Raw genomic sequence first — 27941 nt, forward strand, 5'->3', positions numbered from 1 at the left:
TGAGTGCGGGAGACAGCCGAAAGGATTTGGTTCATCTTCACTGAAAACTCCATGTTCGTGAAGAGGAGCGGAACATTGCGAGGGACGTGATTTGCCTAATGGAAATCTTTCAGTGCTCCGGTGGGTTACTTGAGGGCGGATAGTGGACAGAAAGCAGCTCCCGACCTCCAACAGCGGTGTCGTCCGTGTACGGTGCACTCGACTTTCATGCGATGTAAGCCTGCGGAAGCTCGCTCGACTGCAACATCTGTCGCGGAACTCACATGACCGATCGCCCGATACATGGACAGACAGACTGGCCGCGACCGCGCTTCCCTCCGAGTTGACGATCCGGATTCTAGACGACGTCACGTCGCATCGAAATAAGCCGCATTACTGCCTCCTCCGTTCGATTGGAAGTTTGATGAGCGAGCAAGCTGGCGACACACGCCCGTCGCATAACTCACTACAACTCATCGTCCGGATATCTCGGTGCTAGTGTGTGCCTCCGTGATTGTCGTGAGTTCTCATCATGGCGACAATCAACGCTATGCTGGACCTCTTGGTCCAGCCCATGTACAACGCGATACGGGGCTCCCCAGTGAAAACGAACAACGTCGTCGCCAAGCTCCACTACAAAGTGACCTCGGCGATGCTGATTATCGTCGGATTCCTGATAACTTCAGCCGAGCACTTCGGGAACGCCATCGATTGTCTCCAGCAACCGGAAACGGTGCCCAATCAGATCCTCGAGACCTACTGTTGGATCCACTCGACTTTCACGCTGCCCTTCGCGCCCGACACAGCGCATCCCGGTGTCTATAACGCCCGGAACACCTCGCGGCCTGTCTACCATCGATACTATCAGTGGGTCTGTCTGGTGCTGATCATGCAGTCGATTTTTTTCTATCTACCGAGATACATTTGGCGGCTCAACGAGAATGGATTCTTTACAAAGTTGATCAGCACCGACGATGATGAAATCCTCACCGAGTACATGATCACGCACAAAGGAACTCACGCGCCGATCGCAACCTATTTCCATGTGGGGGAAGCTCTGTTCTTAATCAATCTCGTCGGACAGATCCTCCTGACCGACGTATTCTTGAATTATCAATTCCTGACTCTCGGAATCGTTTCCATGACCACGACAGGCCATCTCCAGAAGGTTTTCCCTCGCATGGCAAAGTGCACCTTCCATTTATACGGACCCAGTGGAGATCTTGAGCGACAGGACGCGCTCTGTTTACTTGGACAAAATGTTGTCAACGAGAAAATATTTTTGTTTCTCTGGTTTTGGTATCTCTTCCTGCTGGTCGCATCGTCCGGCATCACGCTTTGGAGATTGGCGTCATTCTTCTCCACGGAGCTGAGGGTACTCAGATTGATGAAGTACTTCAATCAAGGCGAGAGATTCAAACTGAGGAAAATTTGCGAAGTTCTGGATTACGCCGACTGGTACGTCCTGACGACGATTTCGAAGAATATCTCCCCTATTTCCGCTCGCAAATTCTACTTGACGCTGTACAGGGGTCTGGTTGTGCCCGACAAACGATATGGCTACGACACGAACCTCAATGGATCCCCGGAAACGATGCCGCTGAATTAGAGAAATCCGGATGGGTTTCCGAAGACACAATTCATCCGTTAACGTGATCAGACCGGACTTCTGGACGAACCTTGTTTCTTTCGAAAATCATCGTTGAATCTCCGACGTTCGGATTCGGTTCAGGTGCAGAATTTTATCACGCGCGTCTTCGGCCACAATTTTCGTGGAGCTCCGCGGTCCCCGGCGACAATCTCATCAAACCGCCGGAATCATCTGCTAGTTTGTACAATACCCACAATAAATATGTAAATTATTCTCAATCTTCGATATTGGAGTTTACTGAAATAATAGAAGCATTCTGAAAGCATTGAAACAAGTTAATGATGCCATGCTCGGGGAATGATGTCATGCCAGCGCTGCGAAGAAAAATCTACCGGCTGAACGAGTGCGAAGCTTGACCGCGAATTATTAGCTCCGTCAGACGGCTGCCACCGGTTCTTTCGGAGTGTCACCGGAAACCTGGCTCTTCTTGTCAGAAGTGTTGTCAGTTTGCGATGCACAGCGATAGAGGAATTGATTATTGGAGCAGGAATCCCATCGGCATTCCGTCATCGAATCAAATAATCATGTGACGCGTTCCCATTCACTCGCTGGCCGACACAGATCATACAACTCAGCCGACCGAAGTGAATGCTCGACTTGGCGACCTGCAAGCTGTTTTCTTTTTTTGGGAAAAGAGACGGAAGTGAACCGATTGCGCCCGAGCAGCAGAGTCGTATGGGGCGGGAACTGATTAGAACCATTCTGATTCTGAGATCGCTCGACGGAGGTAAAAGAGGATCAGTCGTTGAGGAGACCTGGTCGGGTAGCGGCCGGATCATCTGCCCTATGCGCAGAAACACGACTTCAGGCCGAGCCAAAACGGCAACGTCATCGCTCCGAGGTCAACAACATTTCCGAGAGCTCAACGGATACCTAGAAGATTGGGAATTATGGAATAGATTCCCGAACCACATAACGATCCGGAGAATCATCGAAGTCGATGAATTGCTCTCCGAAGATTCTTCCTCCTCGGTGCAATGTGCCGTAATAGTTCCGGGGTTGATCTTTGTGATCTCAACTGGGAGTTCCGAGTCATGGAATGCCTTCCCGCGGAATGCCTGCCCCCTACAACGATGCGTGGGGTTGGCACCCGACTGCAGGCAGTTATAACACCAGCCGAACATCGATTGGAATGAGTCCTATCATGTTGGAGCCAGGTCTCTGCGGTAGCGCTCTCCCGGTGAGATCTACGAGAACCTTGAGCTTGCGGCCACCAGGGGGCGATACCGACGTCGACGGGGCTCATAAAGATGTTGGGGTGGGAAACGCCGTCGCGGCTGCGAGCGTATGTGTTGAGCATTTGGGGATTTCATTCTCGTCGTCGCAGGAGCTCACGATGGGCGGTATCCCGGACCTCGAGAGTTTCCACATTTACGAGAAACACGGAATTACCGGCCTTCGGCAGCCGTTCCTACCGTCGGAAGAGGGCTCGGTTATCGGACCCGACTCAGTCAGTATTTTCGCCCTGCGCTCGAACCTTCTTCCGTGGCGTTGCCGGCGAATCGGAACTTATTCAACGCTCCGATCCTTATGTGATTTTGCAGTGGCTGCGACACGATTCTGAGCGTTGCCTCTGCGGCAAAACACAATATACGAATTCATATACGCTTTTACGGCCACAGGAGATTTCGAACATCGCTGGCCGGTATCACCCTCCAGAGAAAGGAATCCAGCCCCTCTCACAAAGCTATTCCTCAGGAAATACTGGGACCGGCGTGGCAGCTCCCCCAAGCTCGACGAATACACGAGTTGCTGGCCGTCATCGAGGGAACCACAATTTTTTCCCGATGAGCTTTGATGAAAACGCATTGCCTTGTCATACGGTTGTAATCGAATGACCATCCCCGGATGAATCTTTCAAAAACAATACGCTCTCTCGACACGACCGGAGAGATGTCTGCGCCGAATTTTATTTCGCAATTCCCGTTCTAGGCATGGAAATTGAGGGTGTGGCGATCGGTGCTCTGTTTCCGGTGACCCGCGACACCAGAACTCACTCGGTCTCCCCTCACCGCGCTAACGGCTCTCAGGGCAGAAGCGAAACCCTGTCGAAGCCCCAGTTTGATAATGAGGGAAATCAGCGCGGGATCCAATCGCGTAGAGTCATAATCAAAATAACAAACAGCTTTCCCTAATCGGATTCGGCTCCATGTGGCTTGCATAAAAACTTCGTCGTATTTGCAGCCGTATTTCGACTGTTGTATTCACCAGATGAGGCGTCCAAGATGTGATATGAGTGGATGGAGTATCCGCTCTGCTGGGGTCTCTCATCCCCGTGTAAGCGTGGTGGGATGATCCAGGCAGAGACATCAATGAGATAAGCTGCTTACCTGACAACAATATCGATCCGACCCACCACCGTACGACTTCTATGGAAGAGGCTGTTATCCAATTCAACTCCGCGCATCCATGGAACAGGATTCTCGTCCTGGGACACAATGCCTGCGGTCCCTTTTGTTACAATGTCTTTCGGATTCTCACCTGCAACGTACCCTCATTAGTTATTGTCTGCCAGAGCTGATCCGTCGGCGAGCTCAGGACTCCGATGAAAATGTTTCCCCGTGGTCGGCTCTACAGGCTCCTGAGCTCTCGTTGGCAAAATTACACGGATGCTCTCATCGGAGGAAAATCCCTCCGACTCGGATCAAATTCCGTGACGGAGCACCTAGAGGCCTGGTTCTCCTTCAAGAACCGTGACTCCTGATTTCGAGACGAATATCGGTCGAGGACACGATGGCGTCGGGAATCCGCCGCAGCGTCTCCCCATCGAGCCGGGGTGACTTCCACTACATAGTCGAATAGTCGCCAATCGTCATTCAAAGCATGTAGCTGCATGGATCTTTCTTTCAAGAGTTCGAGGCGTGGTCCAAGTGGTTTCCAATGACTTGGTCCTCCTCTAACTGACATTGCTTTGTGATGACAGTTGGGCTTTGTGCAAATAATGGAGACTCCCAAGAGAACAGCATCTCTTCTTTCAAAGTCGACGATCAGTGAGCGGGAGAGTGAGATACCCCATACATACACGAAATGGGTGAGCGAACGGACGACGAGCGACTGCCTGACCGAGCTTGCAAGCAACAAAACGAATCTAGTGAACATACGCCAGAATGACATTTCTCGCGCTCGTTTGTGATCTACACACGAAGATCCCATCGTTGCTCGTCCTCTGCCGGAGGTTGGCTTGATGTTCCAACGATTCGAGTCTGGGCAACGACTTCTCTAATCGCCCGAACACGATCACACCTTATCAGAAATGATATCCGAGGAAGTTTTCCTCAACCACCAAGAGGGCGAAAAAAAGCGCTTCGCGAAATAAGGAGACAGACCTTCCCGTATCCTGGAACTTTGGCCCAATTAGATTGTGAGAGAATGATGGATGCTCATGTACCCATCGGGAAGTATTCGATATCCTTAGGCGGAAATATTTGAGAACGACCCCTCGCACAAACGCCTGGCGTTCCGGCAAAGCAGCGCACGGTGTTTGCGGAGTTGACTACTTATCACTCGTTTCGAAGACCTCATTATGCGAGGATGCGCCCCAATATATGCGCGATCACAGAGCGCCGGGTTTAGGGAATTCATGCGCAATTAGTGCGACTTGGTGGTTTTGATCTCGGGTTTGCTGACAGACGAGGACGCGTGAGCGATGATTGCAGTCAAACAAGCAAGGACTCCGAACTAGTGTAGCTTCCTCTGGACCAGCTGCTGGTCCCAGTCTGTAGCTGTGAACATCTCGACAACGGGAGTCGGGTTACGATGACGGGTCTGTCCTTTCTCTGCTTTGCTGTGAAAATATCTGTTAGCCGGCCGCCGGACCGAGAAAAATAAAGAGAGCGAGTGTATGCTAACGTTTGTAAGTGTATTATCAGAGCATCGGCTCCGAGCGGAAGGAGAGTGAATTTGTCGATTTGTTGAGCGGGTGAACGACAACGCAGTTCGTGCGAATCGAGATGAACAGAGCAGCAATCTTGACATGGCCATCATGAAATGCACACACACAAGCACATGCATAGTACGCCTTTTTTTCTCCTTTTGAGAGTTGACGCTTCCTCGTAAACACGACAAATATTTGCGCCTTCAATTGCTTGATCTCGCAGAGTTCCCTTCCCGCGAAATTCGGCTACGATTCTCCGAAACTAACGAGGGTCGTCCTCAAATATTCGCTCGGGATGACAACAACCAAATCGCATACTTCATCAAGTGCTCGCTACGGCCAATTTGGGGACGTGCGTCGGCGGCCTCGATCAGATGAGCTACAACAGTCTCGGAGTCGAAAGGACGGAGGCCACGCTCAAGAAAAATCTCGCAATATCTGCTCTCGGAGCACCCCGCTCCTCGATCTCGATGATCGGAGTAGTCCGAAGGCGGATCGATGGGACATATGTACGATATCCAAAAGTTTCGCAGTGCTAAGGGTCTCGAATTCAGTATACGGACACGTCGATGGTACACCGGAGTGCCCTTCCCTCCAGCTTCTCTCATCGAATCGAATTCTGTCGCGAGTGTTCGTTCGTCATCGGGGCACCCCGACGCAACGGAGCCGTAGCAATTAACCTTAGATCGATTCCACCGGAACTGAGGTATCTTCACTCCCACGGAGCTCATCAGCCAGGGAATCCTTGTCTCTTTCATGTTGGTCTCTCGCCACTCGGCCTGAGCCTCGTTCCTGTAATCCCAGATCTCCCCATGGCGTGTGCTTTCTCATCCTCTCTAATTTGAGCGAGATGCGGGAGCAGCTTGTTCCTTCGGAGCTTCCCCCCGGATTCAGGAGAACAATCGACTCACGTGCCGGAAGTCAAGGATGTTCATAATGACAGCTAGAGCCCACCGTGCTAAGTGATTTCTTTCCCTCAAGTTGTGGCTGACGACAGGTCATCAGAAGGAAGCAGTCTTCGGTGCCGACGAGGGGAGTGACCACGAAATAAAACTCCTTCTACCATAGCTATTCTGGGCGGCACAGCAGCTTCGACTGCAGAGAAGTTTCGACCAAAGCGATGGCTGAGGGAAATCTGTCGCCGGCCCACGGACCGAGTGTCGGGAACCTCGCTCGCTCGGAGGAAAATGGGGAAGGAAATCCAGAGTTCGAGCGGAAGACTCCGACAAGGATTCAGATTGATTCTGCGGGAGAAAAATGGCGGATTACGTCAGAGGCCATACTCTCGACCTTAACGATGTTTGAAAGCCGCTGCGGACGCTCGTCTTTGGGCTTTTGGAGCGTGCCCTCATACACATGCAGTCTGACTCGTGAGGCAGAAACTTGTTTCCGCTCGGCTTGTGGCTCTCATCGAGAGCATCAGGCTATTATATTGCTGCGTGAGTTACCGCCAATTTGAGCGAGCCAGAGGAAGCTCCTCCGCGAGTGAAGTCCTAGAGATGGCGACAGGATCACCCCACGCGAGTCTCTTACGCTGTCATTTATCGATATCCACTCACGCTGATGATCCAAGCGATATGCTCTGGGAATCTTGTTGAGCTTGTGATCTCCTTCTCGTAGCCCCATAATCGTTGTGATATGCGCTCCCGCTCTGTCTCTCCTGTGCTTCCTCTCTGTGTGGAGTTGCTGCCTTCTCCGCTCCTGAAATTTCAACAAAATCGCGAGGGTGATTCGTACTCGTGTGTATTCTTCATTTCGTCAGCATGGAGCCAAAAGCTCCACGAGACCTCCTCCCGAATCGCCCGCCGGCTCGATGACATGCTAATTCGGCCCAAGTTTGGATGCTTCCATTCGAGGGACTTCCGATTCTCATGGGGATGGTGGCTCGCTCACCTCGGAACTTCTCCCGGACCACAGCATCTCGGAGCGCTGGGAAAGCTTCAAGTTCACGAGAACAGTCTGCGGCTAGGTCGTAAGGGAATCACATATGAGAATCCTGTCAAGGATGACGCCTCTCGACTTCGGGGTATTGATTGAGCTCGATGGATGCGTAATGATCTTCTGGTGTGCAGATTGACTTTCCTCTTACTCAGGCCCTTCTCCAGGTTACACATATGTCAAAAGAGCCGCGCTTCCGTTATCGGAGCCGAGTCGCCGTGATGACGTCATTATAGCAGTCCGCCGACAGCTTACGGCATATTACCTGTGATTGGATGGTCCGAGAAAAAAGCATAAGCGGCGAACAGGCAGATGGATGGACATCACGCTTTCAGTTTGTTGGATGGATAATAAAGGACGCCCAATTGGCACGCGGAGCTTTGTCCAGAGTAGAGTGAGCCAGCTCACAGTCGCCCAGTGGACGTATTTTCCGCTAAGATCGATGCAACCTCATCTGAGGGACGGCAAGCTCGAGCGTGGATTCGTTGGGTTGTGCCATCAATCGCGACCGCTCGTGAGTTATAATTCGGATCGAAATTCTCTCAGCTCGATAAGGGGCCGACGAATCTCCTCCTAGACTATTTGCGATGGTTCGCAACGGATGAAGGTTGTTTCGGTCATCAGCAGTTTCGCGGCTCATTTCGAGCACGCGGCGAACTCGTGGAAGATTTGAAGAAGCCCCCATCGTTTGTTCAATAAGATATTCATGCATTTGATTTGGGTGTTTTGTGAGCAAATTCAGAATTACATCCCGAGAAACTGCTGAGAGTCTCTTCCGCATGCTGAATCTCACCGACAATGGTTACACAGGTGTGCGAACTCGGTCCCGGTTTCTTAAGTTCCGAACGCCGGGAAGCGGTGCTGAGTTTGTTTGGATTCGAAATAGCTCGGATTTGTGTTTGTCTGCGAGACTACGGAAGACCCTAGTGGAACTTCATTAGTAAGATCTCGATACAAAACCTTCCTATGCGCTGCGCGCACCTGATATTTTCAACAATGATAACAACCAGGATCTCATGTAGCAACGACGAACATGAATGGTGCAGGGACGAAATAGCCGGTCATCGATATATACCCAATGAAAAGAAAAAAATCACCACATTATCGGAAGGACTACCTTCTCCTCCGACGTGGATGTCCGAGAAATCCTACAGGCACGTTGACCGAGAGCCGACTGCGTGAACGCCGAAAGAAATGCCCCGTGTTGGTGCGTGGGAGCGCCTCAGCCACTAGAACGTATTAGGAGGCCAATTCTTCGACGTAAAACTTCAAGTATTGTAGTTCGGGACGCGAAGATTGGCTCTATGTTTTTGTTGCCGCTTCGGCCGCCACTGTCAACTTGAAGCTGTTCGGAGAAATTCTTCTTGCTTGTATTTGTGATAAGCAAACTACTCGATGAACACATGAAGATCTCGTGTGAGGCTGCCATGCTCTTCAGCGGGAGGCCCCAATTTGAAAAAGCAATACCGTCAAGTCGCCGTGGCGCAGAAGAGACCATCGAGACGTACGCTCCGGGAACGTACTTTATCCTCACGATCGAATGCTCATGGAATCTTGCCCGAAGACGTATATCTGCGTCACGGAAGGTTCCGGGGACGGCGAACACCGAATCCGAAGTTCACTCGAAGAGATTGCCATGCCGAGTTATTTTCACGTAAAAAGTCTGGCTTCTTGACCAACACTCTCGGACGACTTCGGATGTCCCGAAGGAATTCGAGAAATTCTCCTCTTTCGAAACTCCGCAATCGACCGTTTAATCGGGTCCCACTCTATCGCCAGGACTCTGTGTGTTAGCTCGCAGATTCCATCCGTTCGGGATGAAGAGCTGGTTGAGGGAAGCTTGAATAAACTTGAGTGGGCGCGAATCATGGGCTCGGATGGAAGAGCAATCAGTCGTGAGGGAATGCGAGGTGCGAATAATAATAATAATCAGAGAGGCTACAAGCAATCGGCAACTTCAAATGCGGCGGTCTCTTTCGTCGCATTGACAAGTTCGAGGACTCTACGACCGATAACTCACTCGTACAATGTTATCCCGACGAACTGCCACTTGGCTTAGGCACAATTGCACGACGGGCACTCACTTAGAGGTTCGAGGCGTCAGTCGCGCACTGCGACTTCGTCCAGGTAGCAGTTGAATGGTTGCTCGCTCGCTCGTCCGCCTGCCCGTCCGTCCGGATCAGCTCACGAGCACCAAGCACTCAGGTCTCTCCGATTACTTCAAAGCTCCCGCCTCGCTATGATTAGCTCAGCAGGTTCCGACAGAGCGATCCACATTACACTGTTGAGAGCGCAACGTTCGACGCAGCCATCTGAACATATTCGATGGCGATGCGCGAACCCGCGACCGAAGCGAGGTATCGGAAGTATCCGCGAGGAACGCACTCGAAATCCCCGCTCGACTAGTATATACATCTAATACAATTTGTTCAGAGACATGCCGCTGACAGCCTCGAACGGGAGGTCAAGATGTGCAGCAGATTGGATATATGAACTCACTTACAATACACAACACCCACTTGACATCCGAGCTGCGCTGACACGAACGATTCGTCGAGATACATTTTTCTTCTGCTGATATGCGTCAACGCGGTGCTCAACGCGGCGTGAAGTTTACGAGCTCTCAATTCAGCCAATAATTCAATCTTGTTATGATGCCACGGTTAGCACAGAGGAATCATTATTTCTCGCGCGGCAAAATCCCATGGTGATCGACTGAATGCTTTGATCGGATGGCGACATGCAGAACTCGTCCCTGAAATAGACCCTTACTGCGCCTCTGACGCGAAAGTTCCTGAGGCTTGGACCATCTGCGGGCCGCCTCCGTTCCTCACCGACATGGAGGTGTTGGTATATCTTTAGATCCGAACCGCTTTTCCCGCGGAACAGAAATTTTCCCTGGATTGGGCCTGATTCGAGCTTTCGACGTTCGAAGGCGCGAACGGTAGCCCCCGAACCCTGGAGCTCCTCAGAGACTCGCTCGTTGTTTTCGCCCGGCATAGTTGTTCGCTGTTGAGCGAGCAATCGTGGGCAGCTGGGATGAAGTTTCGAAATCGCCCGCGGCCACTTGCAGCGGGGAAAATAGACGGAACCTACGAGGATGGGTAGACGGAAGCATGGATAGATGAGTGATAGAGTGAGTGGAGCGAAGGATAGAGCCAGTATGGTCAGGAGTGTAGCCGGGTGGAAGAAGATATTAGCTGCCGGCTGCTGTTCTGCTTGCTCTCGATGTTTCGTTATTTCTCTCTGTGCCTTTGAGAGCGGGAAGCTTTTAGCGTGGAGAAGGCATTACGCGATAACTCGATTGGCGACTGCCCGTACCCCACCCCGGAGCGCAACTCCGTGGCTCCCCACCTGCCAACTCCGCATAAGCTTGTCCGTTTTCCGAGTCGACGGTGCCACGGACTTCGCTCGCTCGCTCGATCGACCGAGAAGTTTGGTTTCATTCGCGTTTCGCGAGGAATCAACTCTGACCTTTCTCGTGGAGTTCTCAGACATTGATTCTCCGGACGCTGGGGGATGTCCCATCCCCGAGCCGGGCTAGAAGAAAGTCGTCTCGTGCGCGATTTACACGCCATGGATTGCTTGTGTCGTTGAGCCGAACGGCGATGCGACGTGAATGATATCCTCTGCGGAGGTTCACGAGAGGAGGTTCAAGCAGTGAATCTCCTCTGTGTGTGAGCTCCACCGAAAGCTTTCCATGAAAAAACGCGAGAGTTTTCACGAAGGAAGACCTCAGCGGGACACAGGACATCTTAAGAGAACGATCGCCCTCGTTTCCTCGGAACGGCTCCTCCCGGAGATTAATCGAAGGATACTTCTCTGTTCACTGCTGACTCCGCTCCGACTCAACATAAGCCTGATGAAGACCGATTCCTCAGCGTAGGTCTGTTACCACCCTGTTTGTCGAATGCACTGTGCCACGATTACGGGGGGGGGGATCGGCGTTTTTGTACATGATTTTTGTCAGAGGAGCGGCGAATCCATCTCTCAGTCTCGGATCTAAAACAACGAGAGGACAGTCGTTTTCCATTCGAGCTATCGAGGCTCCCCGCCAAGAGTTGACCTCCGGAAATTTTCAGATGATTTTCGGGCGCTATGACGCCACGGAGCCAATAACAACATGAATCCGCCTCGAGGACCGTATGGTATCAATATCGTATGGTATCTTATGGTATCGAGAACGCTTCGACGGTGACCGTGAGAGCGGTCTCCGCTGGCTGTCGGCAGGTCGCGGGATCCGGACCCGCAGCCTCCGAGTCGGGCCGAATGCTTCCAGCGTGAGACGTCATGGAGAGATTTGACGACGTGGAAAGCACGTTCTCCTCTCGATATGCCTGGGCGACCAGCTAGTCGACTCGAAATCATCAATCCGCTCGCTAGAAGGGTCAATGGATCCGAGACTCTGCTCAGTATCGGCAACCACTCAGTATCACTTGCCCGCGCCATATCTATCCGATAAAAACGGGTGGAGAGCGAGCGGATCCGTCGGACCGTCCATATTATTCTCCGGATTCCGTTCGATTAGTGTGTATGCCCGACGCGTACCCCGAGCCGCCGCTAATGAGATGAGAGGCAAGAGGACTTGGGCGACGTTTCAAGAGGTTATATGCAAAGAGTTTCGCTCAAAGCGATGTCACTTTGGTCTGAGGCACTTTTTTTCCCGACGACACCTGTGACAAAGTGATGCTCGCTGACGGTAAATTGGCCTTCTGCTGCCAACGAGAACAGCCGCAGCGACGGGTGTGAAACGAGAGAGAGAGAGGTCCGGGGATGGAGGCGTTCGGGAGGTGGAGTATAGAAACTGTGATGCGGTGGGGAACAAGGTGGAAGTAAGATAGTGGCTGGCTCCACTTGTTCACGCATTCACTCAAACTAGTGTACAAATATCAGCGCTTGAAGTCGGCTCTGTGAGTGAGCGAGTGCTCTGAGCGCTCCCTACGAGCACCTTCAGCAGCTCGTTGAATCCCCTTCTTTTCCATCCGTGCCGTGAAGCCACTCACTCCGCCCTTGTCTCTTCTATGTTCTATGCAAGCGGCAAAGCGCAATGAGCTGTTAGCAATGCAAATTGAAGATCAACTCGACGGACTGACTGGTTCGCGGGTTTGCCTGCCAGCTTGCCCCATTCGAACAGCTCTTCTCGCCTCGCGCATACTGGCACGTACCGAATTTACGTTTTGAAACGTGTGCTACCCCGTAAACTCGGGCTCGTTCCGGCGCAGACAGAAAATTCCAAGATCGACACAGCCCTTACGGCTCGAGCGAAACTCTGACAGAACTTTCTCTCCGACGGATAAACTCGGGATGTCGGCGGATCCCGGCCGGCACCGGCTCCGTATCTGGTCACGAGTTCCTCTACGGTAAAATCCTTCCTACTCCTACCACGACCCTCCGAAGTGGTTGACCGGTTGTGGCCTGACATACTGAATGCTGAACCTGTGTTCTGATGATGAATAACGAATAACATGCAAAACGACGACTGGAATGGGAATTGCGATCGATCGAAATCGATCGAGAGCAATTCGTTCTATGGGTGCTGCGAGTTGAAGGAGAGAAGCAGCAGGGGGAAGGTCTGCCGTGGGCCCAAATCTGTCCAAGTCCCAAGCGAGACTGCTCGAACAGCTTCATTTCGTATTCAATCTGCTGTCCGATTCTCCAGAGACGTTCAATTCGAAGATTCACTTTCTGAAATGTTCCGTTTTTCCCCTTTGTGCTTTTTATACGAACGACTGCGGCTAGGGTGTGGAACGACGTCGACTGAGCACGGGCATGGGAGTCCGAAATCTCAATTATTGAGAGGGAACCCGAATCTCGCGGATTTCAAAATTCTGTTCGGCTACCGCCATTCTCTCGCTCGAGTTACACGTTGAAACAATCCTATCAATCCTGAATCCCGATCGATAACAACCGGGCTAAGGACCAGGCAGCGTCGTAGTGCGACGACGACATGATGCCGGCTTTGATTGCCTGCTCGAAGACCATGCGTCCACGATGATTTGGAGACTGAATTCTCTCACGTCATCAATCTTAGAATAACCTTTTTGCTCTCCTCTGTCTCAAGTCTCGACTGATTTGTACCGATATAAAACGCAGAGCCTCGTTTCATAATTTGAGAAACGGCGATGGAACGGTCGATTTGGAGAGACGGAGAAAGAAGACTCCGATTTGAGAATATGCCCAGGTCGGAGGTTTCGAAGCAGACAGGTGTAAGACCGAGCCACGGGACGAGAATTCAAAAAAAACAATGATTACAAATGGCAATAACGTTGTCCCATTCGCCTCGACCAAAGATCATTGCGAGCGACTCTACCCTTTCGATCTCCGAGGCTCCCATCACGTCCGTGGGGTCCCTATTCCAATCCTGGAAGAATTATCCGGACATGATGATTCTTTCCGTACATATTCCGGCTCCTTGAGTGGATCGGTCGATCTTTTGGACAGGATCACGTCTCATATTCGATGGATATTGGATGTTTATCACGGTCATCATGCACGACTCACTCGGATAGCGAATGAAACGACGGGGTAGCTCCAAAATTGAAGTCCCATCACAGACGTTGACGCTGGATTGGTCCAGAACACGAAGTGAATTATACGTGATACGATATGCTCTTCCCTTCAATCCTAGATCCAAGTGCTGAGCGCATGAGTTCGTCATAAGGAAGGCATCGGAACGATGACCCAAGATTGACCGTCGCGACGGTCAGCTATGGGGGAGCGACGCGCCGCTTGGACTGGCCCCCAAACCACGCGGAGGTGAGGACTTATGCCCGGTTCAGGAGATCATTGATTGAATGACTCGGATACAATTTCCGGGAGCCGACGATCAAGGGGATCTGTGATTCGTAGCCTTAGAACCAGTTCGCTGAATTGTATCGATGTCCTGAAAAAGCATCATTCATCGCGGCTCTCAAGATCTGGCCGGCACACTGCCTATCAGTCCGAGGACGAGTTCGTGCCCCGAGACGCAATGCGACCAAAAACAGATCGCGACTCCGAAAAACCCTCCGAGACGATTCATTGGAAACGTCAACATCACCCAAGTACCGCACGAGAGTCTTTATTTGCAAGCAAGTCTAGTTAAGAGTTTTCATTCTGAAAAATCTTCCGGACGCGGTAAAACGGCTCTGACTGACGGGGTCGTGGGTCAATTGCTCTTGTATGATTTCAATGGTGAGAACCTTGACACGACGACGAACAACGCTCTGGTCAAATACGAAAGCGAAGGAAGAATGTGAAGAGCGTTTAGCGCCTTTTTCTTATGCTTCTGGGATGAGCGAGAGAGGCAGCGTGAGGGAGCTGTTTGGGCCCTTTGAAATCCTACACCGTGCACTCCAAGCCAATTTGTGATCTACACATAACAGACGCTTACGCGCTGTTGATGATAAGCGAGCGGGAATTATCTTCCCCGAGGCAAATCCAATTTCGCAGTCGAATACAAACCTTATTCTTCATGTCGCGGCGTATGGAGAGCATTCACACGAAAACACAAGAACATCTGCGAAATAGGTGATATTGATCTCGCTGCGAGCGGAATTCTCGCATCCGTCCGAGTCAGAGGAGACGGGATATGCTCCGCGTGCGATCGGATCCCGATGAATTCCTCCTATACTCGGGGAGAGAACGAGGCATAAAGACATCCATTGATCCTCATCTCTTAACAGATTTATTTGTTCATTCTGCTCAGCATCATTACGATCGTCAAAACTAACATCAATTCATTATTACCCTGTGTTTTTCCTCTACGTTTCTATTACCTATACATATTCACCGCGCACCGGGAGGCTCTCAATATCTGGCCTGGCTGCTCGACCCGAAGATTGTGACTGTCGTTCTCCTTGACGCGATTCCGAAACGGCTTCCCAAATTGTTCGTTTCGCGTGTGGTTCGCTTGCGTGTTGCGTGGTTTGGATCCACTGAGCGTCCCCGGACATTGGAACATCTATACCAAGCATTCATGGTCGGATTGCCTTGCAGGAATGCAATGAATCCCAGTTCCTCCTCCTCGAAGCCGAACTCTATCGATTTTTTTTACAAATGGCTCGATTCTATTTATTCACTTGGGTCAACCGGAGGGTAACGCGCTTAATCACCTGATTACGGCTGCTTTCCTTCCTAACATGATGAACACACGAGGAACGTACAGTTGAGAAATTATTGAGAGCGACCGTTTCTAGGTCGGAGCCGCTCACGGGGAACAGCGTACCTCAGAAACATCAACTACTGAAGTTACAAAGCTCCTTGTCAATTCAAACGGTTCTCGGTTTTCGGAGCTTCGATATCCAGAATCTTCGGAGGGACGAGCAACGGCGACCAAACCGGTGGACGAAATTTCGGTTCCGGTGCTAGGAGACTCTCCATGTCGAAAGTGCGTCTCGGCAGCGCAGGCGCCGCGAAGGGCTGACACAGGGTGAAGGCTGGTGGGGGAATGGGTTGAGAACACGGACTCGCGCATGGACTATCGTCATCGTCAGGCACCGAGAGTCCCATGTGTTTTCTGACTTTCCGCTGAGCGCGACGTCTCCGGAAATCTCCGCGACTGAAATCTTCGAGATTCGCAGGATGGACACTCCAGTAATGACCTTTCCCGTTTGCACTCCGTCCAGCTTTGATGAAGCAGTCGTTCAACGAGAGATTGTGTCGGATAGAGTTCCTCCAGCCCGGTCCGCGGTTCCGAAAGTACGGGTAGTTGTCCAATATGTACTGGTAGATGTCGGAGAGCACCATTTTCTGCTCGGGTGAACTCAGGATCGCCATGGCGATGAGCCCTATGTAAGAATGTTGGGGCTTCGGGTCCTCGTGCAGGAGAAATCGGTTGAGATTCGGGAACGTGTGGCCAAGAAGGGGGTTAGGCACGTCAAACGAGGACGCGAACTGCATCGGTAGGAGGGTCTGTTGCTGTTGATGGAGGAGCATCATGAGCCGCAGATGGCAGTCTGCCATCGACGGAATCGACAGATCGGTCGGTTGAGGTGAATTCGAAGACATTGTTTCTAGGATGACCTGGGTCGAGAAGGACTCACACACTCAAAGAACACTGTCGGTTGAGCAGATCCCGGAGTCGTAGATCGCGTCCGTCTGACCGACGTATATTTCCTCTCACTTGCGTAGGATATTCTCGAGGTTTTCCGAGACGAGATGAAACTGATCACAATAGGGGTTCCGAACAGGACTCACGATGACATTTCGGGCTCTCCCGGGAGGAGTAATTTCTCGAATCCGAAAATCGTTCAATCTCTTGCACGGGAAACCGCTGAAGCTTCTTTGGGACAGAAAATCAAGTTCCCACTCAGGCACTTCAACGGGGGCCGGGTTGATGATGTTTGAGTTCCGTCGTCGAGGTTCTCCAGCAACCCGTCCGAGAGGCGTCAAGTTTCCGAACTCCTCGTCGCAACGGAAACGGCGACTATACTCAAGGTTCAAATTCCACGAGATGCTCCAGAAGTCGAAGGCTCACTTCGCACTGCGGCAATGCCAGCTACAACACCAAACGTGGGACACGAAGTTTCCTCGTCAAGCTCTAGAGCCCGAATGGCGTCCCGACGGTAATTGTAGCGAGTTTATGTTTGATAGATAGACGACGAGAGAGTTCAATATTTGCCCAAGTTTCACAACAATGTAAAAATATACACAGAGACACTCTCTCTCTCGGTGTTTCTCTCACTCACTTTGTGTGCCTCTCTCGCGGTCTATCGTCTCGTGAAGCCGACGAACAAGGACCGACATGGCCGAGAGTTAGAGAGCCTGCCCGCCCGCCAGTCGGCCAAGCATCGGCCCATGCAGTCGATGAAGAGAAGTGGGCGGGGTCCGCTCACCACCTGCGCTCTCCATTGGTTCGGCGAATCGTGGGGCTGGATCCGAGGCGGTCGTCTCTCCCCATTCGCAGCCAATGCCGCGAGAGAAAACTCAATAAAAAGTTTGCTGCCCCCGAAGCTGCTTGGAACAGCAATGACGACATAGTCGACGACGTCGTCGACAACGAACAAGCACAACGAGAACAGAAACTGCACACAGCGGCGACAGAGAGAAACCGGAAAAGTCAGCGAGTGAGCGAACGGACGAACAGGGAACAGGCACTGGGGGAGAAACCGGAGACACGAAAGGAAGGAAGCAAGCAAGCAAGCTCAGAACCTAGCAAGCGAGCAACCAATCCAACCACCCACCCATCCACTCTCTCACTCACTTTCTCCTCGAACAAGCCACTGAGGAGCCGAGCTGCTTTATTCCACCTCTACTGCAGACGCTCGTCTTTTTCTGTACTTGCAAGCTTGCCCGGTTGTCGGCTGTCAGCGGTTGTAGCGTGCTAATGGAACAAAAGGAACCTCGTCCGGATTCGAGTCGACAACTCACTATGTGCCTACCTCCCATCAGACCATCACCGTCGTTCGGAGGGAGCGCACACAACGGAAGGAGAAAACGAGTGAGACATTCGCTGTTTCACATGTATGAACGAATTGAAAGGAGAAGGGACGGTTTCCGAACGATCGCGCTGACTATGCACTACTAGCTCCCTATTCCGCCAGGGAACGGGATTCGCTCCGCTGTAATTTCACCTTCGTGATTTCGGGGGTGCGCGACGTATTGTTCGTGAGAGCCCAGTCTGAGACTTCGACTCCGGGCGAAAGTCAATCAACAATCGTTGCTTGAATTACGAATCACGGTCTGATGCCCCAGTCATTATCCCGACGACCCGCCCGACTCCCACCTCCCACCTCGCAAATCGGGACCTCTGTGGGAGAAGAAGTCGTTCCCCCTTATTTACGAACGACTCACGACGGAGTCCGTCCCAGCTCCGGAGCCCTCCCCTGGGAACCCTTGACTAGCTTGAGGCTGGAAGGAAGAGCTGAGCGAGTCGGTCGAATATCGTGAGTTTGCAATCTATGAGTTAGCCCAGCGGATCTCGCATCGGTCTTGCGATTTTCTCCCAGTATCGGACCGCTACTTACTTGAGCTTCGAAAAGAGGCCTTTGAGACGTGAGCTTGGTCCTCTGTGGTCATCTGATCCGAGTACATACCCGATTATTTCGAATGAGCTACGGAAACAGTGTGAGGTGTGAGCTTGTCGCAGGACGAAGGCGTTAGCCGGTCGAGATGCTCTCCCGTTGAAATAAAAACTGCTCGAAAAGTCTCCCATCGAGGCGATCGATTTCTATGTCGGACATGGGATTCGATTGAATTGCTTGCTCGAATTAGAAAGTAACCCCTGCAGGGATCGTGCGATGCACAGATTGCACTCGCAGGGGAGGCTTGTTTCCGTTTGGAACAGAGCCATCTCTGCGAGCGTTCCGATTCGTCGCGATTTCAGAGACCAAACATCGCAGATAGATGATGAAAGCATCAGAATCAGCGCGGAGGGAAGCAAAATAATTTATCAGGACGCTGAGAGTTCAGGGGGCAGGATGAGTATGAGAACAACGACGCCTTTTCGGCAGGGCGTGAAGCGACACACGGGCTCGTTCCCTTTCGGGGAGATTCGCTCCCTGATTTCATTGACCATACCTAAACAATCGGCTGCGTAAATCGGACCTCGATAAACGAGACGTAGGATGTCCTCCAGCTGCCCGCACATGAACGGAGTTTTCAAACTTCTGGGAGTTCGTGAAGTACTCGGAGCAATGGGTTACATGCTGTGTGGCTTCATTGTCTACCCACCAACGATCAGGATCTCCTGCAGAAGTTTCGCAAACGTCTTCCCATATTGCTAGAGCCATCCTTTCTAGTTCATCAACGCTTTCGTCGGGTCTCCATTCAGCTATCCATTTACGGCATTCTCTGTTCTAATGACCCTTTTTCTTGCAATAATTACAAGAGCCATTCTTCTTCCTTCGAACGACTTTCGATCCCCTCAATCCGAATGCTTCAGGTCTATCCGTCTCCGGAACATTCTTGAAGTTCCGTTCGTACATACATACCTGAGAGACTAGAAGTAGTATCTGCGAGACTAGTTCTTCAAAGCTTTTCTCTGTGTCGACAAGAGCATCCAACTAGACCGGAAATTCTCGAAGGTCGCAGGCAGAATTTGCAAGTTTTTGCACTTAAGAAGCAACTCTGGGAGCTGATTCTCTCGCTTGGCTCGTAGTCCATTATAGCTCAATGAACAGACTCGATAGTTTTGCCGTGTGCGTTGACACATCTACATCAGGAGTCCAATTGAACGCGAAGAAGTCCGTGCAGATCTTGAATAATAGTTGATCCTTCGATGGAGCTCGATGCGAAATCGGAAATGTCCTATCCTCCGGAATTCAGAATCCTCAGCTGTATCCAAACTTAGCTCCGCCTCCCTGATCGACAACTATCGCCTGAATCTCGGAGTCACTCGTATTGTCATAAATAAATGTAAACGGTGATAAAAACCTCACGTTCTATCTTTGAGCGGTATACCATAAAGAGCGCGATGCCTGACCATCCTTAGAGGTCATAGAGACTCTCGCGTCCCAGGATTCATGGTTCGAAGCGGGCATGTCGTTGCCTAAAGAATTTTTATAAATCGAGGTCCGTCTCGGGAGGACTCCTTCATTGCAGCAGCAAAACGTGTTACACTGGGAGAAAAAAGTGAGACAGAGAAGAAATATTCGCCAAAGAAACTTCTACAGGGAGGTATTATTCTCAACGAAGACCTCGGATAGGAAAATTCCCGATCGTCGCTGAGGACGGTTACCGCTACGCTACAACGCCTAGCCGTCCAGTCTTATTCTCGGAGGCGAAGACTTCCAAGGCTCTGAATTCAACATTGCAAGGATGGGGAATCTCGTTGATGACGTTTTGGATCGAAGTCAGAGATCTAGTCAACTTCACATTGATGTTCGAATCGGAATCACGGGACCGACTATCAAATATTCGCCTCAGTCAGCTTCCCAGGAGCGTTGCCAAGCCAGAAGCGACCCAGTGAGGCACCGCGGCCGCGTGTGTAATGCTAACTCAGAACAATATTAGCTCAGAACTAGCTAAAGATTGAAGCATTAGCCTCTCGAGAGCGCCTGAAGTACTGAGGCCGCCACTTCAAAATCGACACCTTCAAGCACGGACAGCTTTCTCACACGGCCCACAACACGCCTCGCTTACAGGGAAACTTGATTGGCTCACCGATGCCGATTTATGACTCGAGGAGAACCTCGGTCGTGCCACAGGCCCAATGGCAGCTCGTTCTCAAGCATTTGTGATCTCTGTCAGCTCGGACGGTTTCGAGCATATATTATGCGAGAAGTCCTCTTGTTGCAATTTCAGAGGTTTCCCAGCTCGGCCAGTATTACTCTCGGACGCCAACGACTTCGCAGCCTGAGCTAGGGTTAGCGGATATTCTGGATGCTCCAGTGCATGGAGAAGAATATTGTCATTCATCTCCGATGGGGATATCTGGGAGAGTTCGCCTGGAAGAATAATTCCACTTGGTCAATTGTCTACCATCGATTGATCTAGGCTCCGAATATTCTGCGTAATTCTGTTGCTTACCGAGGCTCCCGCCTATAGAGTGTCTGCAGAAGCTCCGCATGTCGAGGGAATATCTCGAACCAGCCTGCGTCAAAAGTTGGGGTTCCTAGGTAATTCGATCCCTTGTCCTCGGGCTGACTTCTTGCTCCCAAATATCAACAAATACAGACTCTGAGTAGAGTTACAGTATCTACGTGCAATAGACACGGATTCCGAGAATCGACTGCGAGGAGCAAAGGCAGCCAACGGATATCAAGATAGCGAGATTCGTAAATTCGCTGGCGAGCAGAGTTCATTCGTCCCCTCGGAAAGCCCCACGAAAATCCTATCGGAAACCTAACGGGAACGACCATCTGCCGCTCGAGAGCCGGTGTTCTTCGATGTGAAGTCGCGAAGGACATTCAACGCTACTCGGAGTGAAATGATCTTCTTCTCCCTCAGGGAGGGCTTGACGCGTTTGGGTCTCGAGGCTTGATCACCCGTCGGTCGAGCGCAGAGTGCTGCGAATCTCGGCCAAACTCAATCGATCGCACGAGTGGATCGTACGATAATTGGTGGTTCTTGAGAAGTCGGGATCATAATTGAACGCAGAGATTCGGTGGCGCATTCCAGCTCGGTTTGTCCGTCGAGACCTTCCATCACGCTTCTGGTGCACTAGCCTTGCTGGGGACCCAACAAATTATGGAGCCCCATAATATTTCTGGCGTTTTCTAGGTAATATGTTCTGAGGGAATTGACGACCGCACGTGCCGTTGCGATATCGGGAACTGCGGAATTCGATCAGGAATCATATCGAGGAAAAAGTCAAGAATTCCCGAGGGATGTTTGCCGAGGACCAAGAAGGAACGGGACGCTCGATTAGTATTCTCGGTTCGGCTGACCCATGACATGCCTTTATAGTGAGTATGATATATCCATGGGATCGTCAGACGACCTGTCGGAGGTATCAGGCCTCTGTGGCTCCGTCGGATCCCATTGGATAGGTGGGACGCGAGCTCGAAAGAGTCGATGCTTCTCTCACTGAGCGTCTTCCATCATGGGGCTTGCGTTCCTATTGGAGAGGTACAATGAAATGTCCTCCCTGTGGGTCGAGAGATGCAACATGCAACACGCAGACGAGGACTCGATGGAAAAGGTCAGACGGATTCCGATTCATGTGAACAACTTCTATATTATATTTATTTGAGCTTAGCCTTAGTATTATACAGGAGCACCATCTTCGCCACTGGGACGTGACGACTGGTGCGACCTCGAATGTATAGCACGCGGATGCAGATAGCCAATGGCGTCCGCGTGTTCAGTGTTCTGTTTAGTAGTTGTTTTCCTTAGCTAGATAACAAAATGTAACACAGCCCGCACTTGAGCCGGGTCGTGGCCACTTTTCTCGGTTCTGCCAATGTTCTCAGCCGCTTTTTTCCAGCATGCTCCCCTCTTCGCTCCCCCGTACATGACTCTCTCGTTGCCAAGGGATACTAGCAGACTTGGAGGTGGAAACGAGAACGGGAAGAATGGTGAAGGCTGGTGGGAGGGATGACGTCGACACCGACTTGACAGACGAAAGGCTCGCAAAGTTAACATTCATACTGTTGTTTGGGCGGCAAAGTGACGTCGTAGAGCGAAACAACTAAATAGGCCCGTGCATCTTACCAACATGTCATTCTTTTATCTAATCAAAGTTAACGTCATAATTTTCATCGAATTTTCCGTGAATACCCGGGAAACTATCAGGGAATACCCGATCGGTTTGTCGCTTCTAAAAAACACCTCTTGTGTTCCATTCGACATCTCTTTACTTTTCTCTTGCGATCTACGACGCCTCGTCCCCCACGGTCTTTCACTCTCATCGTTCAGCGGATATCCTCCCTCTATTTATCCGTTCACCTCGCAGCACATCGCTTCCTCCAGGATAGCAACCCGCTATCTCATAACATTGAAACCCAGGGCTAGTGTCGCGGCGGTCTTTGATCGAATCAGATGCACTTAGGTCCTGTTACTCTTGAGCACCGCGAACTTGTTCGATGTCGACAAGCCCTGCTGATCTGCTGTACTCTCCTGACCGCTCCTTGCGCCTTTACGGACGGAGGTGAACGAAGAGTCCGGACCCAAACTCCTGCCACCGGAGCTCTGGACCGCCATTCCTAAGCTTGGGAACTGATCGGTGGAATTGACGTCGATTTTCTGATTTTTCATCGGGTTACGCTTCAGGCTCGTCTTCTCCAGCATGGGGCCTCCGGACGCGGGCATACTGCGGATGTCCTGACTCATCCCGAGACCTTGGTTCCTGAGAGCTGGCGGTATGTATCTTTCTACAAGTAGAAGAGAAACGGTATTAGGCATCTGAGACGAGAGGTTGCTCGGAAGGAAATGTGACGGGACACGCTGATCCTCACACTTCTCACATCAACACTTACTTGCTTGAGAAGCGGCCGGAGCCTCGGTCTTTGCTTCCTCTTTATTGTTGTTATCGGCAGCCGAACTCTTGTCCTGATCATTTGATCTGGTGCCGACCTCATCGGTTTTCTCATCGGGTTGTTCGTCATCAGAGGATTCCTCTTTGCGAGCTATGTTCCATTTCATGGTGGATTTAGATTCTTCCACAGCTTTCTGGAGTTCCTCTTGGTCTTCAACTTCTTGGCGTTCTTTCTCCCTGAAGAAGATGACAATCTTGAGCATTTCACGGAAGGAGTGTGTCAGTTTGGAATGGTAATCGACGAAAGTCTCTGAGCAGCCTCTCTCAACTCACATTTCGCCGAGGTTCTGTATTTTCAGGTTGCTGATGTCGACTTCTTTCTCACCCTCAAATTCGTCCCATTCGTCGTCCTCGTGCGTTTGCTGCGAGAAATCCAGGTTATTGCAGAGAACTCTCAGTCTTCCCATAACTCACCATATAGAATTCACTTAAATCAGTGGGATCTAATGCCTCGGCATATAGTTCGTGGTGTCCCAATCGATAGTAGTCTTCTCCTTCATGTGACTCACCTTCGAGCTATTCGTGACCGAGGTCGAGACTTTTTGAGGCTGATCGCCATTGCTATCGTAGCCATTATCCACCAAGCCTTGTGTGTCCTGTAATGTATTGATTTTGATTCACGATTCGAAAAGGAGCGAGGGATCTCGGCGCCGCGGGAGATCTTGAGCTTAGCGGAAAGGTAGCCAGCGATTAGTGATACCTAGGCATGCGTTATACAAATTTTTCACCGAGCGTGGATTCGCAGGAACTTTGAATGGGGAAACGCCGCCTAATGCGAGAGGGAGGTCATAGGAGCGAGAAGCCAGTGAGAACTGATTGTATAAGAGAGATGTCGAGGCTTCGAGGGATTGGAGCTTCAAAGAATCTTCCCTACTCCTTCCGGAGGAGGTAGGTAGGTATCCAAGGAGAATGATACGAGTAAGGACTACTGAGGAAAGCTTTTGGGTAGATCTAGAGAAAAGCCATACGAAGCAGAAAAGCTCAGAGCATTTTCCTTGCGGAAGGCCACACAATACACACCGCTTCGACAGACTCTTCCTTCTGGGCCTGTTGGAAAATATTAATCAAGTTAGTTGCAGGCTGTCATGCATGATTCTTGTCATATAGTTCGAATCTTTCTACTCCATCCAAGTCGCACAAACAGAAACTCCTCAGTCATCGAGAAACGGGAATCAAGAGAGACACATACGGAATGACTATCAGACTAAATATATTAGGATCAATCCAGGCTGTCCGCTACGCCAGGGAATGATGGAAGGGGAACAATGATTGGTGGAAGGAATCAGTGAGGGCCTAGTATCCTCAGAGTGATATCCTGTAACCCAAGAGGGTACCGTCGGCACCTGACAATCAGTTGCGAGCACGGGCAGATCCACAACTCGTTCACTCTGCGGAGACTCGCGGCGATTGCGATCTGATCGATCCTGGAGGTGAATTCCGGAAGCGATATCCGAGGATGAGTATCGATCTCGGCTTTTGATTCGAATGAGCAACTCCGATAAGAATGATTTCGACCCCTCTCTAGGGTTTCATTCGATGATCGGCTTAACTCAGACTCACGTCGAGGAGCTCCAAGCAATATACATCTACACTAGGAGTTTTCGTCCCGAAAATCAGTTATCAGAGACGAAGCCGTCGATTGTTATTGGTCTTGCAGCGGAATCCGATCTGGCGACGAACTGCAGACAAGAGACGGGGCTTCCGCCATATGGTTTACAGGTTGATCTTTCGCTCGGCTGTCGCCGTCCAGTAGTCGCCCCGCTTACGAGCTGTTTGTGGGAAGCGCATCAATACGGCAACGAGTTCTGATAGAATTCAGTTCGAGAGCCCCCGCGTCTCATTAGGAGACCCCCGTAACGAGCAAAGCGAGCGCCAGAGAGCAGTTTCCGACCAGTGATCCGACCGCGTGTGCACAGCTCATGGCCGGTTCCACGAATCGGTGCCATGCGGTTCGACTGTCCCGTTCGGCACCGGTTACGCCGTCTCAAACTCTGGATCCACCCCTTCCATGCAATGCAATGAACCCGAATCAGCTGGAGCTAAGAAATTCCTCGAATCGGACGATTACGAAGCGTTTTCGAACGTTATACGGGGATTCAATCCATTTCGAACACTTCTGCTCAGGTTGGCCATAGAGCCAGCACACCAGACGGACGGTCGACTCGCGTGCCTTAAAGGGCACGTTCGACGGCGAAAATATACATCTAGCTCGAGTTACGGTACTCACCAATTCAATTTTCTTCAAAAGATCCTCCGGTAGGATCTCGGCCTTCTTGTTTTTCTTCTTTCTGTCCTTCTTCGCGAAAAAACTCTCGAGATCCGCCATGATCACGCTACAGACGTGATGAGTAACGCGATTCGATTCTCACACACGGCTCCTCGGACAGCTAATGAACACACTGAATCGCTCGATGACGGCAATTTCGAGATCGAGATCAGGAAGCTACTTGAATTTCGAAGTCGTGGTCGAATTTCGACCGAACTAGAACCAGCGTAGCAGCAGGAGTACTCGCACCACCACACCAAGTCGGGAACTACTCTCGGACTAAAAGTGCACAAGAACTAAACGGCGCGTCCCAGTCACAGCCACAAATAGATCACCATCCAGTTTTGCGCTGCCTTTTCTATACAAAAGTGGCGAGTGTTTGGGACGGGCGGAGCCAAGTGGCCGCTGCCGTCTGCCTCGCTAACGGACTCGCGAACAGCGCGAACTTCGAAGTCCATCTCGGAGTGGCTTTGATTGGATAGGGGATCCTCATCGGAATTCTCGGTCGCCGATGAGAATCGAGGAAGCCGACCCCGTCCGTACCCGGAGACCCGAGTCTGAAGTTCGAGCTTGAGGCAGGCAGGTGCGCCCCGTTGAGTGAAGTGTATGCATTAATGGTTATTTCAAGTGACCATCAGCGTCGAATAGAATTCCTCTCGGGATCAGACGCGTTGCGCAAGACTCTAAGGGTTTGATTTTCTGTGTCGGATAATCAAGTTCCGGGAATACTCAGCCCTCCGAGAGAAGCCTCAGAGAATGATGCACCGTCCGAACTTCTCAACCTTAACATAATGATGATTAGGCGTTTTGGAGCCACTTTCCTGATCTCTGAGCGTTGAAGAACCCCGCGTTGCTCCTCGTGTGCTTCTCTACCGAGACTTTCCTGATGCTGGAACGACTAAGAAAACCACGGCAATCTTCGTGTGTTCCCCTATCGCCGTGCTCATCTCGTCGCCGAATTCAGATTGAATCTGCTCGAATGATAGAGAGATTCGGTGACTATCCTCTATGACGTTGGATCAGCTGAACCCTGATTAAGTCTGGATTTAGCACTGGCCATCGTTCCCATTTCCCCTCATGAGCTTTCCCTGAATAGACCCTAGAACCGTAATGCGGACTACGGAAGAATCCCGTATCGCGGTTCTACGGGGCTTCGGTAACGCGTCGTAGCGCAGTTCTGCGATTTACGAAGTTCCGTTGGAGTATACAACTACGGACTACGGCATGATGGCGTAGGACGATAGTACGAACCATGGGAATAAGCCGTAGTACGGTCATCCGGTCCACAGATTGTCATCGTGGATTGGACCACGGACTACGGATTGACACCGTAGAACAGGCTACGGATCATCGCCGTAGAGCGAGCTACGGATCATCGCCGAAGAAGGGGCCACAAATCATCGCCGTGGAACGAGCCACGGATCGTAGCCGCAGAGCAGAGTACGGACGATGAGAATCGTCATCCTATATGACTTTTTACTGAATATGAAGCGTATGAAACGCAATGGATCCATCTCCCCCGGAGAAACGATCGACAGCTTTTACTCTTTATCGTCCTCTTTGTGAGTTCCGCTAACCATGTGCAGCGATCCTCCTTCGCGAGTGAATATTGACACAGCGACGCTGAGAGAGACGGTGGCTAAATAAAATGATTGATGACGACTATAATGATAATGATCGGCTCAATATTCCCCGGCACCGATGCTTGCGTAGGTATAGTATATGTACAGAGATTTATCAGCGCGGGTTGGTTCTTAGGGGGCAAGCGAGAGATGCTTGGTACGTGGTACGCGCCTCACTCGAATCGATCGGAGATCAGAGGCGGATGAATGATGAAACCAACTCTCGAAACGATCAGCCGCAGGGAACGTTCGTCAGTCGGGATGACTACTCCGTCTCCTCAGAGTTTCCAGCATTCTGTGTTCTAACCAGTAGCGTAAGCGCGGAATATAATTCGACTCGAGCTCGATATTCGATATCAGTGGCGGTCAAAATAATAGAGCCACCTAAAAACTTCTTCTTCTTTTTCCGGAGGTCCGTAACTTTTCAGAAAATCTACCGAATCGGACTTGGATGGGCTTTCCAATGAACACGTCACTTCAGACATTTGAATACGTTTTGAGGGAGTTACAGCCGTCTCAGTTTCGCTCATTTTCGAAATTTCCTATGTCATTTTAAAACCCTCATAATCGGGACGAGGGTATCGCATCGGCTCGGTGTGGTCGGCATCTTGCAGCGCGGGAGAAGAACTGTCGATTCGCCTATTTACTTTGAAAAATCTGTTCACCTGGAGCTGGGAAAAAACTCGTCTGCTATTTGGAAGTAACGGTCAAAG

The 27941-nt window shown here is 51.0% G+C and overlaps 4 protein-coding genes across 4 annotated transcripts; 1 reads left to right on the top strand and 3 right to left on the bottom strand.

Moving 5' to 3' along the window:
- The first annotated feature begins 511 nt into the window (after positions 1–511).
- LOC100898608 (innexin inx2-like) lies at positions 512–1629 on the top strand. The gene has a single exon (XM_003743571.2). It carries the CDS (start codon positions 512–514, stop codon positions 1586–1588), a length of 1077 nt encoding a protein of 358 aa, XP_003743619.2. The 3' UTR covers positions 1589–1629.
- Positions 1630–3956: 2327 nt separating this feature from the next.
- Positions 3957–7580, bottom strand: LOC100898752 (uncharacterized). Its single transcript, XM_003743572.1, has 3 exons — positions 7398–7580; positions 7064–7205; positions 3957–4111 (listed from the first exon to the last, which is right to left on the bottom strand). The coding sequence occupies exons 1-3, from the start codon at positions 7422–7424 to the stop codon at positions 3957–3959; spliced, it is 324 nt and encodes a 107-aa protein (XP_003743620.1). The 5' UTR covers positions 7425–7580.
- An 8106-nt stretch (positions 7581–15686) lies between these two features.
- Positions 15687–16430, bottom strand: LOC100898898 (forkhead box protein D1-like). Its single transcript, XM_003743573.1, has one exon. It carries the CDS (start codon positions 16428–16430, stop codon positions 15687–15689), a length of 744 nt encoding a protein of 247 aa, XP_003743621.1.
- Positions 16431–22015: 5585 nt separating this feature from the next.
- LOC100905773 (protein CDV3 homolog) lies at positions 22016–26378 on the bottom strand. Its single transcript, XM_003743537.2, has 6 exons — positions 25568–26378; positions 24361–24387; positions 23850–23936; positions 23614–23702; positions 23282–23517; positions 22016–23176 (listed from the first exon to the last, which is right to left on the bottom strand). The coding sequence occupies exons 1-6, from the start codon at positions 25664–25666 to the stop codon at positions 22851–22853; spliced, it is 864 nt and encodes a 287-aa protein (XP_003743585.1). The 5' UTR covers positions 25667–26378; the 3' UTR covers positions 22016–22850.
- Positions 26379–27941: the final 1563 nt, after the last annotated feature.

Source organism: Galendromus occidentalis, unplaced genomic scaffold, assembly GCF_000255335.2.
Source record: "Galendromus occidentalis unplaced genomic scaffold, Mocc_1.1 scf7180000077448, whole genome shotgun sequence".
NCBI lineage: Eukaryota > Metazoa > Arthropoda > Arachnida > Mesostigmata > Phytoseiidae > Galendromus > Galendromus occidentalis.